The sequence below is a fragment of the Carassius carassius genome, chromosome 22, assembly GCF_963082965.1.
Source record: "Carassius carassius chromosome 22, fCarCar2.1, whole genome shotgun sequence".
Classification (NCBI taxonomy): domain Eukaryota; kingdom Metazoa; phylum Chordata; class Actinopteri; order Cypriniformes; family Cyprinidae; genus Carassius; species Carassius carassius.
In genome coordinates, this window is record NC_081776.1 from 15,072,882 (window position 1) to 15,089,783 (window position 16,902).

At 39.1% G+C, this 16,902-nt stretch overlaps 1 protein-coding gene across 9 annotated transcripts in view; it reads right to left on the reverse strand.

The window, feature by feature from the left end:
- The window catches only part of LOC132099039 (membrane-associated guanylate kinase, WW and PDZ domain-containing protein 2-like), a 230,025-nt gene that overhangs the window by 50,582 nt on the left and 162,541 nt on the right, over positions 1-16,902 (reverse strand). For all 9 annotated transcript variants that reach the window (XM_059505420.1, XM_059505419.1, XM_059505418.1 and 6 more), the window contains exons 9-10: positions 16,478-16,660; positions 9,001-9,618 (exon numbers count right to left, since the gene is read on the reverse strand). In XM_059505420.1, coding sequence (XP_059361403.1) covers positions 9,001-9,618; positions 16,478-16,660 — 801 coding nt within the window. The remainder of the gene's footprint in view (positions 1-9,000; positions 9,619-16,477; positions 16,661-16,902) is intronic.

The window sequence follows — 16,902 nt, forward strand, 5'->3', positions numbered from 1 at the left end:
AAAGGTCAGTGAATAACAACCCTCGAATTTCAATTCCTAATGTAGTTCACATCACTTCACAAGTCTCAATCAGCTCACTGATGTGGTTATTAAATATCTCGCCCAATTTGAACCTGCACTGGCAAACACTGTATGATGCATTCAAATAATCACGTCCTAGATTCTGCAACATCCTTGACGCATATAAAGCAGATTGTGCTAATAATATTCATCAAATGCCGTAAATGTGTATGATGCAGGTGAGACTAGGAGAAAACCCAATCCAGTCAGGCTTCTATCAGTAAATGTGTCCCACAACATCCTGCCATCTGGTAATAATGGAAGAGTTACCTACTTCTCCAAATTTTCTATTCACTAATTGGTGATCACATGAGGGGAGGTTGACAACAGGGAGAGAAGATCTTACAGTATAGAAAGATTCTTTTCATATGTGTTTGGACAACAAGGAGAATATAGCAGGGCAAACTTGTCATAAAGGTTAATTATGATTTATGATCAAATTTAATATCATTATCATTAATAATTAATTTATTTATTTATTATTATTGTTGTCGCTGCTGATGCTCCTGCTGTTATATTTCAATTTAATATATATATATATATAATATATATATATGTGAACCTGGAGCACAAAACTTAAGTCTCTGGGGTATATTTTTAGCAATAGCCAATGTATGGGTCAAAATTATTGATTTTTCATTTATGCCAAAAATCATAAGGATATTAAGTAAAGATCATGTTACATGAAGATATTCTGTAAATTTACTACTGTAAATATATAAAAACTTAATTTTTGATTAGTAATATCCATTGCCAAGAATTCATTTGGACAATGGCGATTTTCTGTATATTGTGATTTTAAGCATAATGATATCTTCTTCCAGCCTTTCACGTGGGAGCTCTAGCGCATACTGATAAAATTATGCTGTGGACACTCAGGACACCTGATGTCCACTTTGCCACAAATCAGTGACTTGCTTACCATATAGTTGTTACTTTATGACTGAGTTTCATTTCATTAACCCAACAAGATTTAAGCAGCACAGAGATCAGATGGGGAGCATTAATCTTCATTTATTTATAATATACACACAGACCCAGTAGGCAGCAGTCTGACTTCTGAGCACCTCAAGGAATGAAGTTACATGTAGAATATATTCAATATATGTACCAAACGGCACATATGGAGTGTTGCAAATATAGCAATATTAAATACTGAATATTCAATAACATGTATTTAAATATATACATTTGCATCCACTGTCAAGTCCCCATAAGCTCCTTTTGAAATTGTGAAGCGTGTGTCTGGTAAGCCAATAGTCCAATGCCTATATCTGAGTTAATGGCTATAAATCAGCTAATGAGAATATAAGTAGAGCTGGAACTAATTAGCTCTTTGATGAGACGCTGAGAGGCGTTTGTTTTCCTCAACCAGCTAAGTGTCATCTGCTTCTGTAACACACACAAACACACACACACATACAGACACACGTGTCTTGTATATGTGGTTTACAGGGACTCTCCATAGGCGTAATGGTTTTTATACTCTACAAACTGTATTTTCTATCATACTACACCAACCCTACACCTAAACCTACCCCTCACATAAAACTATTAGCAATTTTTTTATTTCATAAAACACCATTTAATATTTATTTTAAGAATTATGGTTTATGGGGACACAGGAATTGTCCTCATAAACCATGATTAGGTTGTAGTACCAATGTCATTATACACATTTGTGTCCTAATAAACCTTATATACCAGAACACACACATACTTTAGGATGGATAGAGCTGCTAGCGAAGAGGATAACTGATAAGCTGGATTGATCACACCATATAAGATATTAATGCAAGCTTTGAAAAGTAATTTAAATAGTGCAAGCATACTCTCTCACATACACACACACCAAGCTAGACAGAACATTTCCTCTAAACACCAGCTACAGTACAACCAAAATAGCAGATGCTTTAACTGGTGGCCATGACAACAGTGAGACAGGAAGCACAAGACTGAATGATATTCACCACCTTGTGTAACCGTCTAAATTACTCAAATATATAAACTTGACAAATGTGTCAAAAATAAAACCTGACAATAAATTAGAGCTGAAGAGTATTGGGTTTTCTACATTAAAATACTTTCTTCTATCCCAGCTTAATATTCAGAGCTTTTTGAAGGTTGATTTCTGAGCATCCTGACAAGCAAAACCAATGAGAATCTAAGGCAAACCAGTCTTAAAACAATATAGTAGTAGGGCAGAAACCACACGCTTCAGCTTTAAAATCTAGTCACCATTAGCAAAATACACTAAAACCTTTCTTTATTATTATTTATTTAATTTTATTTGGTGCTGAGCTGTCTTTTTAAAAATGTGCATATAAATTTAAATACATGCCTTTATAGATATACTGTATATAGATAAGCTTTTTGAAAGTACTGTGAAAAACAAAACAATATATATATATAGTTATATAGAACTTTCTAAATGTTGGCCAAAATAAACAGATTGTTGCAGAATTGTGTGTTTTCAGATTTTATGTGGGCCTGGTTATCACAAGTCAAGCTTTTTAATGCAGCATGGACAATAGTTACAAAAAATTAATTTGGCTTCTTTAATTTCAGACATGAAGTAATCATTTTTCCCTTTATTTTTAGGTCCAATTCTCACTATTAACAAACCATTAACTACAAGTTTTTCCTCAATAAACTCTTAATTTGCTGCTTATTAATAGTCAGTATGATAATTGTTATGTTTAGGTATGAGAAGGATTAGGAATGTAGAATATAGATGCATAATATGTTAATAATAGGCATGCTAATAAGCAACTAGTTAATAGTGAGAATTGATCTTTATACTAAAGAGTTAACTAATTTCTTCTGGAAAACTTGTTTTGTTTCTGGGCATCATAACCAATATTCTGTTGAGCTGTTTGTCATACTAAAGCTGTCATAGTGACGCTCCCAGGGACATTTCAGTGCAACAATTATCTGATAACAACAAGATCTTCACTTAATAAGCCAGTCATTGAAACGGCAGATGGCGCTCTGGAAGGGTTTTTGTCTGGTTGAAGACTCTGATCCATGAGCTGCTCTTCAAAGACAGATCCAACTGATAACCATTCCAGAGGAACATGCCAAAATGCACTTAAATCAGCAGCCAAGGGCATTTTCACAAGTGAAGAGTGCTAGACATGTGGGACAGTGAAATGATTGCAAAGACAAAGAGATCTGGCAGTAAAACCACATCACCATCTGGACATTATGAATGAGACATTTATAAACAATCAACCCACTGTTACACTATAGAGAAGCCTTGAGATTTAGCTTTAGACTTCCACACCAAAGATCAAAAGAAGCCAAGAAGAGAATCGATCAGCAGGGATAAAGAAAATTGGCATAATAATAAAAGAGACAGAGAGTCTCAGTCCAGTGTCCAGTGGTGAGACAGTTGGGCCAAACTGCAGCACATTAAGAAGTGGCACATCATTTCACTGAAACACTGACAGTTTTATTAGGGCGTATAATAGGCTGTCTAAATGCTCCTGAACCGTTCTACTGATTGGATTCATAGAAAAGCCTTTAAATGTTGGCATTAAACATCTCCCCGTGTGAGTGAGCTACACCTTATGTGACTGACTCACATAGTTTAGCAAAGTAGGACATTAGCATTCATCCATCCAGATTGTTTGCCTGCCTTTGGCCGAAACACTGGGATAGGCTCCAACATCCTCACGACCCTACACAGGACATGTGATTTAGAGAACGAATGGATGGATGAACATGTTTCCACAGTCCAAATCCATTGTGTACTCCATGATTCATTCACTGGACCCTGTACCTAACCCCTAAACCTGACCCTAACCTCTAAATTCTAAATCAAACCACTATTTCTAACCCTTATCCCAAACCCCAAGTCCATTACTCCCATCCCTTCAACTAACCTGGTCCTAACTCTCAGTGTCAACTCCTACAGCAGACCGCAACCTAAATCCATCACGGACTCCCTGGTCCTTTCACTGAACCCTGACCAAAAAACCTAAATTCCAAATCCAACCCCTATTTCTATCCTTTATCTTAAACAATTACTCCCACCCCTTCATTTGGATTCGTACTCTCAGGTCGCACTCCAATGCCATACCCCAACCCAATCCATCATGGACTTCCTGATCCTTTCACTGAATCCAACTCCCTAAATTCTAAATCTACTGATCTAACCCTAATCCCAAACTCTGCTCTCCCGTCCCTTTCTCCTATTAACCTAGATCCCAACCCTCAGCACCAACTCCAATTCCAAACCTCAAGTCAAATCCATCATGATCTCCCTGCACTTTTTACTGAACCCTGACCTTGACCACAATCCCAAACTTTAAAATCTAGAACTAACCCCATTTCTAACCATGATCCAACCAACCAAACTCCTTACTCCCTCCCCTTAGTCTAATATGGATCTTATCCCTCAGCACCGACTCCTATTTCAAACCCTATTGCTAACTCCAACATTAAAATCCCAAACTAAAACCTAACATTTTATCATGAAAACTGAAAATAACAAAATCTAAATTTGTGACTAAATCACTGAATCAGTTGAACTCAGAACTGATTAGTCAATTAATCTTTTTTTTTTAATAGGATAAACCCATTAATTGAAAAGATCTCCTCTTACAAACTCAGATGTTAATTTGTCTAGTGAATAATGAGATTTTTTCCTCACTTAAATAAGTTGTATGGCTTCAGAAAACTTGGCATATAGCGCATCAAAAGGACAGAAGAAAGGAAGAGGTGCAGATAAATACAGATGGAAGCAGCATTGAATAAAACTGACCCTGCGAGAGAAACTGTTGGTTTGTGCAAATCATCTTCTGTCCTCCTTATGTCATTCATGGCATGTTTGAACAGACGGATGTTAAACTCGAATGGTAGCGTGATGCTACAGGCTGTTTAGCATTTCAGGGCTCACTGTGCAGTCTGTCTGAATATGATGAGGAAAAGAATGGGACAGATTGCTGATGTATGGGACATCAGGCCATATTCATATTCAAGTGACCGTAAATGACCTTCAAGCACGCTGACTCTGTTAGTGCCACAGAAGTGTGTCTACCGACATGTACCAGAAACAAAACATACACCCTGGTTGTGGGTCAGTGCCTTTGCAAACACAAATGCTATTAAACAAAATGTACATGTAGTTTCATTACACTTTACTTGTAAGTACAAATCACAGCACATTGACATCAAATGAATGAATACGGATAGTCTTACTGTAATTTGCTCCAAAGAGTTTGGAATTACTCAAGATGACCTCTGTACCCTTCACTGGTCCAAACAAACTGACTAACAATAGAGCTGAATGCCCAGTTTTGAAGCAGCCTGGAAATTGCAGAGACTTTACACATATCACAATGTCATTGCATTAGGTATACCATCAAACAAACTGTAGTTTACAAGGAAATAAATGTAGAGATATTCCTTAAAACACATTTATTTTGAAGTCCCTTTTGTCAAGGTTTTTAGTTTTAAACTGACTTAATTTTTCAATGATTTGAAGTGAAGTATGCAATGTTTTCAGTGAAATGTTTTGCTTGAAAAGTATGTTTCTGCCATCCTTTAAAACAAATGCTGCTTTGATATTTTGTTATATAATGCAATGACATTCATACATTTGTGTTCATTAAATTTCCCCAAACTTTTTGGAGTCAGTATAATTAGCAGAATACCAGACATGCTCCTACAATGATTATGCATGTGTACTTATGAGAGTGTGCGCTTAGGAGTGCATTCGTGCTTCATACTGTATGTAAAGTGCACAGAGGCTGTAATCCAGCATACTGATCACTGGGGCTTAACAAGGATTTAATGTCTCTCTCAGAAACCTTTGACCTGCACTGACATACAGTCGAGGAGAGACATAATAAACCAAAAACTCTCAAGATGCCTCTCTAGATCTTTCTCTTCTTCACTTAATTTTTCCTATTTTCTTGTGAACCCTCAGAGATGAGTTCTGACATTGTATTGGAAATCTAACTTATTTTATTTCTCCAATTCTAATCACTGTAAACAGAGTGTCTAAACCTGGCAAAATACAGTGCTTCATTCTCATTACTGTAACATGAAAAAAATAATGTTGAAATATTTATGCATCATGGTAGCATTTTCTGCATTTCCTTTAATGAATCAAAATAACAGAAGCATGTAAAAAAAAAAAAACCACCTGTCAAAATTTAATTAACTGTAGTTAACAATTTATCACATTACAGAAATGAGAACCTGAAAAAGCTGAAAAAAAAATCCTAGTAAGAGATTATTCCTTATTTGATGCTATGAAGATACTTAATTGCTTTGAACAAATGTTGTAATTTTGCTACAGTGATGGTTAAGAACTCAATCTTTTCCCTCTCTGTTCTGAATTTTTATCTATTTATTCCCTTGCTTTCCTTCTCCCTTTCTCTCTGGGTTATAACAGACACTCTGATTAATACGGGTCATAAATCACACTGGCTCAAGCTGCTTTTAAAAATGGCTTATATGATCTCAGTCAAGGTGTCAGTTAGAGCTAAAGCCATTTTTTGTACTCATTTTTGTATGCTTTTTTACAATATAGACTGGTGCATGTCGATTGGCTTTTACTACATTTTCATTTCCTAACATGAATGACAATCTCGGCCTAAAACCACAGGCATAAAAAAAAAAACACACAAAAAACGTGAGTGGTTCCATCTGCGATTATAGATCAAATTATATGCTTACTGGGCACTGATATGGTGGACAGGCTGTATGCATACCTCTGATTATTGAGTACTAAAACAGACAAAACAGGCTAAAGAACTGAAAAAGAGATGAGTCATAGAATTGAATTAGTCTATGTTCAGACATAGTCACCTAAATTTGGTTTCAAAATTCAGCTTCTTCCATTTTCTCACATATGTATGTTTTTTTTCACTCGTCAACCAATATCACTGTGATATATTACATTAAAGGGGTGGTTGACTGCTTTTTTCTTGGCTTTATTGTGTTTATGAGGTGCAGTGTAACATGTCTTCAAGCTTAATAAAGAAACCAAAAAATGCCTTATTATTTATATATTTTACCTTTATATATATTACCGCTGTTTCTAGAAAAGTAGCGTGTTGTAGTTCCTACGAGTTGTTTTTCCAGGCATTAAACTGCCAGAAATTTAAAAGTTGATACTCATTTGCATATTACTTTTAGCGCCGTAACTTTGCAGATATTGTTTATGCTCAAACAGCAACATTACACACTAACTAAAGTTAAAAAAGTAAAATCGCAATCAACCACCGCTTTAATGTCAAATACTTGAATACAGAAATATGAATAAAAAAAAATCTAGTATTCACTTGAATTAATGACTACATCAATACTACCAGATAGTTTCAAACACATTTTCAGCTCAGCTGAAAGAAATAAAAGAAAATTTAATTTAAAATGATAAAATTATATAAAACTATAAAAACTATCTGTATGACCTTGTTCATCCCAAAATAATGAAAATAAATGTCAAAATAAACCCTTCAGTATGAGGGATGATTTTGATGCTGCTGGATTTAAAAAAAAATAACCTGTCAGTCTCACAAAATTAGGTACACATCTGTGAAAACCAAAAGAAGAAGTATAAATCTAATACTTCAGGACATATAGTAGGCATTTCCTTATGCAATTTTTAAAAAAAATCTAAACTTTAATATATATTTGTAATATATATTTGAATTATTGAGTTACGGTATTGTACTGAGGGAAGTTGGTTTTGAGGGAAGTGAAAAAAAAAGAATAAAAAATATTATACTTTATTAAAATAAAATAAAGAAACAAATAAAAGAACATTCTAGTAATTGGGGAGAATCAAAAAATCTAGAATCTGTAATTATTCTCGGGTGAGAAACAAGTTAGCACCAGCAGTAATCAACAGCACTGTAAAATAATCAGCTCTGATTCACTGCCCCTTGAGAGCTAGACACTGAACCAGCAAACCATAATTTGTATTTGAGACAGTGTAGGTGTCTGGGACACGGTGTACGTGAGTGTAGGAAGTGCTTGTGTGCTGGAAAGCACATCACTGCGAAATGCCATGTGTGAAGCTTTAAATAGCTGTTTGGCATCAGTTTTGGGAACAATTTTGATTTTAGCATAACTTTAAAGACTCAGTGAAGCCAAAGAAATGGCTTGATGACTGCTGTTTTCTTTCCTGGATAGGAGTTGGGACATATCCAAGGGGTCAATAGCTAGTAGCCTTTTGCCATTGGTCTGTTTCACTGAGGTGTGGTTACATTAGCAAAATTTAGGCAACATTTTGTGGGCAAACAAAAATCCTATTTCTATTGTCAATAACACAGTAGTGCATAAAGCTCACTAAAGTCACTTTCAAACCAAGCAGCTTTCTGTTGGTTAGCGCTGCAAATTTGCGTGACCATTTTAAACATGAGCGAAATCTACTGTACATGGGGAACTTTTTCGCCCAGATGTAAAACTCCTTATTGTGCAGATTCCTATTGAAATGACTGATTTGGCTTCCTATATTTGGCCAAGCAACAGTAAATAAAGCATAGGCTAGCATATAAATAGCCTTAATGCTAAAAGACTTGCTAAAACTACAAAACTGATTTCAGAGAGTCTTTAACTGTGCTGGCTTGTGAATTTTAGATGTGTGTGTGTTTGTGAAAGCATATTATGCAACAGTCCTTGTACAGAATGCAGGATATAAATATACTGAGGACACAGGTAGTGCATATGCATGTTTGTACACTACTGTAATTATGTGTCAGAGTCTATTTTTACCCACAATGCTTTTCTGCACGGTGAAGGTCGGAAAAAGCAGAAACAGCTTGTTCTTCAGCATGTCTCAGCGCTTCGAAAAAGCCAAGGAGTGAATTATAAAACTGCTAAGAAAGGCAAGATGGACTAATAAACTAATTAAGAGGCCTTTCCATATGTTAGGTCGTGAAAACACACACAACCCCCCCCAAAAATCAGAAGTCTCCTTACCTGCCCCTCCTCTCTGCACAACCAACATGGCCTCAGCCCCAACAGGACATTCTTTTAGCAGCTCCACCACCTGTGTGTGTGACAGTGTTAGCGCGGGTTGCTGGTTAATTTCCACAATCAGATCGCCCTCGCACAGCCCCGGGCACCCCTGTGCCTCCAGAATCTGATTCACCCGTTGTCCTCCATTATTGTCTGCTATGGTGAATCCAAACCCATCCGCCCCTTTCACCATGGTAATGGTTAAAAGCTCTCCTCCAGCCGCCCCTGACGACGCCATTGAGACGCTGTCCTCCAGTGGTCCAGCATCCAGGTGGGTGTCTCCAGGGTGAGGCTGCGCCAGTGTCGTTTGGATTGGGTCGACGAAGCGAGCAGTGCGGGAGATGTACTCCATGTAGCTGTCGTAGCTATTCCGTCCGTTGACCAGCAGATGATGATCAATTAGACTGAGGGGGGACGGCAATGTAATGGCTGCATCCTCCGGGTCATATGGAAGAGGGTAACCCCTGCAAAGGACGAGGGTTACGCTTTGTCCAATTGGCACCGACTGGAAAAGCTTCACCACATCAGCGTGAGTGGTGCCCAGGACGCAGACGTCATTAATGTAGACAATCACATCTCCTGGTAAATAATTAGACACAAGGAAAGGTATATTAGCATATGCTAACACTAGTAGGTATATATTTGGGCCAAAAGCCAAGGCTGTTTCAAAAGGTAGGCGTAAACCTAAACATAATTATGCTTCTTTACAAGATAACTCATTCTCAGAAATCATTGCAATAAGCACAGTGACAGAAATGATCCAAAATGGTGAATTAGGTAAAAAAAAAAAAAAAAAAATTTAAACCTATATTTGATTCAATTAAGAAAAGTATTGATACAAGTTCTTTGTCCATAATGGTAACACTTTAGAACAGGAAACATTTATTTACCAATAAATACTACGTTTCTCTCAATAAATTCCTAATTTGCTATATATTAATAGTTAGTAAGGTAGTTGTTGCGTTAAGGTATTGGGTAAGATTAGGAATGTAGAATAAGAATGTATTAATATGTGGTTAATTGGTACCAATAAATGGCTAATATTCTAGTAATATGCTTGTTAATAAGCAACTAGTTAAGAGACCCTTATATTAAGTTTTACCGTGTATTTTTGTGCCAATAAGAATGTGGAGCCATTAGCTTAGCAACACACTAATATCAAACTATTTTGACTATCTGCTCCATTATTTGCGTGCTGTGTATTTTTGTGCTTATGTGAGCTAAGTCATTAACTTAGCAACATGCTGAAGTTAAACGCTAAATTCTAACAATGGAAACAGCAATCAGCTGAAATGCTAGTTGAGATTCTATCACAATTTGGAACTATACCCACTGAGAATACAAACCCTGTAAGAGGGATCTAACGGTCATCCTGGTAAGATCCAGCTGGATATACTGAAATTCAGATTTTTTATTCCCCCCATGACACCCCCCCATGCCTTATCTCATTAAGAGGGATGCTTAGATTGGTTCCAACTTGTCATTAAATACTATTAGTATTCCTTTAAGATTTTTTAACTAGAGGAGTCAAATCCCCTGTGTGCTTCACAAGAAAAGAACCATTTTTGTGTGGCTTGCTGCCTGTGTAGAATGTTCAAAATCAATCGTTTTACCCGATGTAAAGAAAACTGACAGCAAAATATCTCTAGGTTTCGGAACAGCGCTATTGAGGGGGAAAATATATTTTACCCATTAAGAACAGTCAGTCTAATCAGGGTGAAAAACCTTCTCCAATTTGCAACGATTTCAGTCATCCAATATTTATTCATGTTGTCTCCTCTGGCAACTGTGTCAATTACAGCGCACCAGTCGAAGGAACAATTTGAGGGACCTACTCAATCCTTTTCTCAGTCCTAAAATTCGCCATGCCTCAGGACTTGTGATCTTCACTTCCCTTTTTTCAAGAAGTTTACCAGTCCTTCCGATGTTTGTTCACTGATTCAGTTCAGTTTCACCTTCAGTGCTGATGTTTCCGCAGAGTATGTTTCAAGCCTAATAAAAGCTTTGCCCTCCATCTTTGAATGCTGACAAAAATTAAATACCAGAAATGTAATTATTGTGGAAATGAGAAGGTGCTCAATATTGAGCCTGTCCTCCAATAAAAAACGACCATTTAGGTCGTTTGTGCAAGCACCTTATTACGACCTATATTTAAGTTTTAAAGTTAAGTGGCCTCTAGCAGGCGTAAAAATAATGACAGTAATAATGACCTATAATGTCATTACCAATCAAAACGCACATTTATTTAAATGCAATGCGTGGACTTTTTACACCGATCTCACAGTAATTCATACATATTTTACTAGGTGGTTTATTTGTTCGAATGACCACACCTAACACCACCCCTAAACCTAACCCTAACAGAAATCATGCTATATTATGATTTATTGTGTCATGATTCTGCCTTCGTGTCCTGATTTTCCTGGTCTTGGGGCAGGATCATGACAGGCCCATGTTTTATGTGCAAGCACATGGCCATTTGTTTGGGCCATGTGCTTGCGTTGTCTTGTCACCTTACCCCGCCCCCTTGTCATCATCTCGTAATCATTTGATTGTTGCTTTCACCTGTGTCACCTGTTCCTGATTAGTTTGCTCCTCATTTAATCTCCCCATGTTCTCTGTCCTGTGTCGGTACATTGTCTAACCTTGAGCTGTCCGTGAGTAAGCCTGTTGAGAGTCTTGTCAAGTTAATAGTTTGTTCCTGTTTCTGTTGTAGTCTAGTTTGTCAAGTGTTAGTCTAGTTTAGTCATCCTTCATCTGTCTAGCCCTTGTTTTGCCCCCTCGTGGGTTTTGTTTTTCCTGTTATTTGTTCATTAAACTGTGTTGCTGTGACAACTGTCTGCATTTGGGTTCATCCTCCACCACCCACATGACAGAATGTACCGACCAAGAAGGAACTCAGCAGACAGGGGGTACTCCGAACTCCAGCGACAACTGGAGTTCCGCAAACAATGCTGGCTGTCATCCCCTACTGACAAGAAGAGGGTCACCCTCCCTTACTCGTCCGAGGGTGAGTGGATCCTGCGGAACTATGCCCAACTATGGGAGAGTGTCTCCCAGGAGGAGCCGCAGGTCTCCCCCTCGAGGTCCCCACCTTCGGCCAAGCTGTCAGTGATCCCAGAGGGTCGTCTCCTGGCCGTTGCAACACTGGGGGTTCAGGCACATCCCTCCTCAAATCCTGAGGCACCTCCCACGCCTGTTAATCTTCATGGTAAACGAGGGAGACGGACTTCGTGGGATTCTTCGTCGGAGTCATCCTCGGCTGAGTCAGCGCTGTCCGAGACTGCCCATCCAACGCAAGTCACAGATCCCGCTGAGCTTCTCCAACCAGTCACAAGTCCGGCTATGACTACCACACCGCGACCTAAGAGGAAGAGGAGGAGAAAGGGAGCCTCTCGCCCTTCATCTCTGCCGGTCCCAGAGCCCGCTACTGCAAGCGCTGTCCAAAGCGCTGTCCCAGAGCCCGCTACCGCAAGCGCTCTCCCAGGTGCTGTTCCAGAGCCCGCTACTGTAAGCGCTGTCCCAGGTGCTGTCCCAGAGCCCGCTATCGTGAGCGCCGTACCCCAGTCGGCTGCCGTGAGCATCATACCCCAGTCGGCTGCCGTGAGCGCCGAACCCCAGTCAGCTGCCGTGAGCGCTGTTCCAGAGACTGCTACAGACAACGCTACTGACAACGCTGTTTCCAAGGCAGAGATGTGGAGCGTGGGTTCTGAGTCAGATTCTGTGAGCTCCATTCCTCTCTCCGCTCCTCGGCCGCCTGCTACACCCCCAGTCATGTGTCCTGTTGTGTCCCCTGCTGTTTCCCCGGTCGGGCTTCCTGTTTCTTCGCCCTCTGTACCCCTGTGCGTTTCCCCGGTCACCCCTGTCACCACATCACCCCGGACTGTTTCTCCCAAGACTGTTCCTCATGTGTCCCCATCGAAGTCTGCCCGGACCCCTCGCCATCAGCCATCGTCCTGTCCACTCAAGACCCCCAGTCCACCTGTTCACCCTGGACTGCCCCCTATGAACTTTGTTGTACCCCCGCCCCCCTCCAGTGTTTGTTATTTTTTTTGTTTAATCCCAACCCTGTTGTCGTGTTTTCGTGTCTGCCTTTATTGCTATTTGTCATGTATTGTTGGTTTGTGTCTCTGTCTCAGTCAGTCATGTCCCGTGTTTGATGTTCCCTTGAGGAGCGTCTGGAAGCCGCTCCTTAAGGGAGGGGTTCTGTCATGATTCTGCCTTCGTGTCCTGATTTTCCTGGTCTTGGGGCAGGATCATGACAGGCCCATGTTTTATGTGCAAGCACATGGCCATTTGTTTGGGCCATGTGCTTGCGTTGTCTTGTCACCTTACCCCGCCCCCTTGTCATCATCTCGTAATCATTTGATTGTTGCTTTCCCCTGTGTCACCTGTTCCTGATTAGTTTGCTCCCCATTTAATCTCCTCATGTTCTCTGTCCTGTTTCGGTACATTGTCTAACCTTGAGCTGTCCGTGAGTAAGCCTGTTGAGAGTCTTGTCAAGTTAATAGTTTGTTCCTGTTTCTGTTGTAGTCTAGTTTGTCAAGTGTTAGTCTAGTTTAGTCATCCTTCGTCTGTCTAGCCCTTGTTTTGCCCCCTCGTGGATTTTGTTTTTCCTGTTATTTGTTTCTTTAAACTGTGTTGCTGTGACAACTGTCTGCAATTGAGTTCATCCCTCCACCACCCATCCTGACATATTGAGCATATACATTTTACGTGCACGTCCGTTCTCTGGGCTCGAACCCATGATAACATATCAAGGTATAACGCAATAATCTACCAACTGAGCTACACAAAACGCAAATCAGAGTGCAAATAAAAGAGTACAAAACATTAATATGAAAACGACCTTTTGCCGATAGGGGCGCAATTGTAGTATATGCTCTAATGGGTCGTATTTCAGGGATTTGGACAAACGACCTATACGAGCGTAATGGTTGGAGGACAGGTTGTCAATATTCCACCAAATGTGGGGAAAGTATTTGTGGGATAAATAAGGTCACAGGGTCTACTGGTTTCCTAGAGACATTTCATGCAGTGCCATACGTGTCTATCGATAGGCTTGTCCCCTTCTGACTGTTATGTGTTGTTTGCAGAAATTTTAATTAATCTCGGTAAATACATTCAACATCTGCCTAGAGACTCTGGTGTTCCAATCAATAATTTCACATGCTTCCAGAGAGCAAATGATATTGGTGTGACCGGACTGTTTCACACTTAGCTTTATGTCAACATCAGTCTGGGCCGACACTCCACAGGGCAAACCAGATCACTACACTCCTAAAAACAAGACATTATCATCCACTTACAATTCAAACTTCAAAAAATTCTAAATTCGACAGCTCCCATTTTATGTTTTACTTTAATATATATCTGTGAATGCTGACACTGGATAATAGGAGCCACTAAAATTGTTTAAATAAACTTCAACAAATTAAGACTGGGTTATAGCATATAGTATTAATAGGGTGGCTCAATTAAATTGACAAAATAATCAAATAGTCAGTTTCAATTAAATGATTCAATGGATTCATTGATCACTCAAAGTTGTGCACAGATACTTATAATGTGCTACTTATTGTTTTATTCAAATTAAAATGATCTAATATTTTGTTTCCTGACTAAAACTATTCATCAGACAACAACAAAAAAGAGCTCTGGGAACAAACGTCTGAGACATCTTATGTCTGTGACTGGCATTCTTAAAACACAAGCAATACACAATCCTCTAAACATCGCTGCTGAGCCACAGCACAGTAGACATTCTATTCAAATGAAGCTCTAAACATCAAATGCAGAGATTCTCCAACAGGCATATGACTTGTGTGCTTCCTGTCCCTCAGCAGCACACTGGTGCACCTGATTCAACTCATTATCTGCTTGTTAAGCTTTAATTGAGAAGAATCGGGCACAGCTGCAAGGGGCAGAGTAAACATCAGTGCCACAGAGGCATCTATAGTGGGCGTAGATGAGGTGGATGGAAGGGCTCTAAGATGCAAGAAGTGAAGCATGTCACGCAGCAGATCCCAGCACTCTGCATGATAGTTTTAATTCATCATGGAAACACTTAGCCAGGAGGACAGGAGAGAGAGGAATAGATGGCATGTTTACATCACACTATTAATTTGTGGATGAGGTGTTAAACAGTTGTTATGATTATTGTGGTGGTTAATGTTGGGTTTAATTTTTTTTAACTTGTTACATACTCACAAACATGTATAAAACTATATTAATAGTGACTTGTCTTAGCAAACATCCCTAATGAACAGAAACATAACATTAATGATTTAAAAATGCAAATCTTGCATATTGGTGTATTGTGCATTCAAAATCAGTAACAAATGTCCAATAATTATCTTCATGTTAAACAATTTTCCCTAAATAAATAAAATTATATAACACTAATAACATATACATCATATTAAAATGATGTAAATCAAATTATGCCTAGATTATAATGTAGAGTATTTAAATACTTATTTTTTAAGGATTAACTTTAAGTGGACATTAGATAATGCCAAAATTATTTGAGTCATTCTAGAGTCAATCTGATTGTATTTAAATTTGTGGCGCAGGATGAATCATTAATTAACATTCCAGAGAAAATTAACATACAGATTAGCCTCAAAGCTAACACTAAAATGGACTAAAATCAACAAAACTAATATTCTGATTTAATAAGGTCTTCAAAAGTAACATTCCACAACAATAGTGATGGCTGTGTACTATATGTATGTCCATATGCAAAGGACGTTCGAGTCCACCAAAGGATGTGAGCGAGATTTCCTCTCCGAGCTCCCTTATCCAGCAAAATTGAATATTTCACACTGGCGTAGAGCTGAAGCTCCTCCACAGCACTGTCTGAGTGTGTGTGTGTGTGAGTGTGTGAGACTGCAAAACAGCACAAGTAGGACAAGGAGTCTAGAGGGAGCATGAAGGGTGGAAGAGAGCAGAAAGGAGAGGAAAGGAGCAGAAAGGATGATTTCTACAACTACCAACAACAATAATACAATAAAAAGGCATCATGGGAGACACATTGACTATATTCTGAACTCTGCACTGTGGGTCCCTCTGAATATACTAGATATTTCGATGCTGATGCATGTGTGTGAGAGTAATGCTGCAGCAGTCACACTCCCACTAGGCTGGACCGGAGTTACAAGGTTCAGAAAGCACCTCTGTGATTAATGAACACATGCCCTGCTGTGGATGACACACAAAGCCAATAAATAGACTTTCTGTAAAAGCTCTTAACCCCTGGATGTCCCTTACACACTATCAACCAATAAAATGACAGATTCACACCGTAACCTCAGCAGTAGTGTGGGCACAAACATAGATTGAGAAAGACTGACCAGCTGGAAGCTCTGTTTAAGTGAGAATAGCACATTAGAGCTGATCAAACAGCGACTTGCTGCAAGTGTGTGTGTGTGTTTACCTGTAGCCATTTTCCCATCCTGTGCAGCAGGCCCGTCTGGTATGACACTTTTGACCTGTAAGAACTCATCTGGTTCGTCACCACCGATGATAGTGAAGCCAAATCCCATGTTGCTTTTCTGTAGGGCTGTAGACAGAAAGCTGCCCTTCAGCTGCGTGGGGTCCCGTGTGAACAGAGGCTTCTCTGCCAGGGTGAAGAAATTCAGATAGAAACATGAGATTGTAATCAAGCAGAAGATATCCAGAAACTAATGGTTATTTTGTAAAAGCCACTCCAAACCCATCAAAAGCAGCAGATCACATCACACTGGGGAATTGTGGGTAGATGGCCAAGTGCTCTGCTTACAGCCAAACATACAATAGCAGAGGGACATGATGGCTTGTTTTTTGCTCAAACCTCACTTTTGGCTCTTTAAATGTACTCCA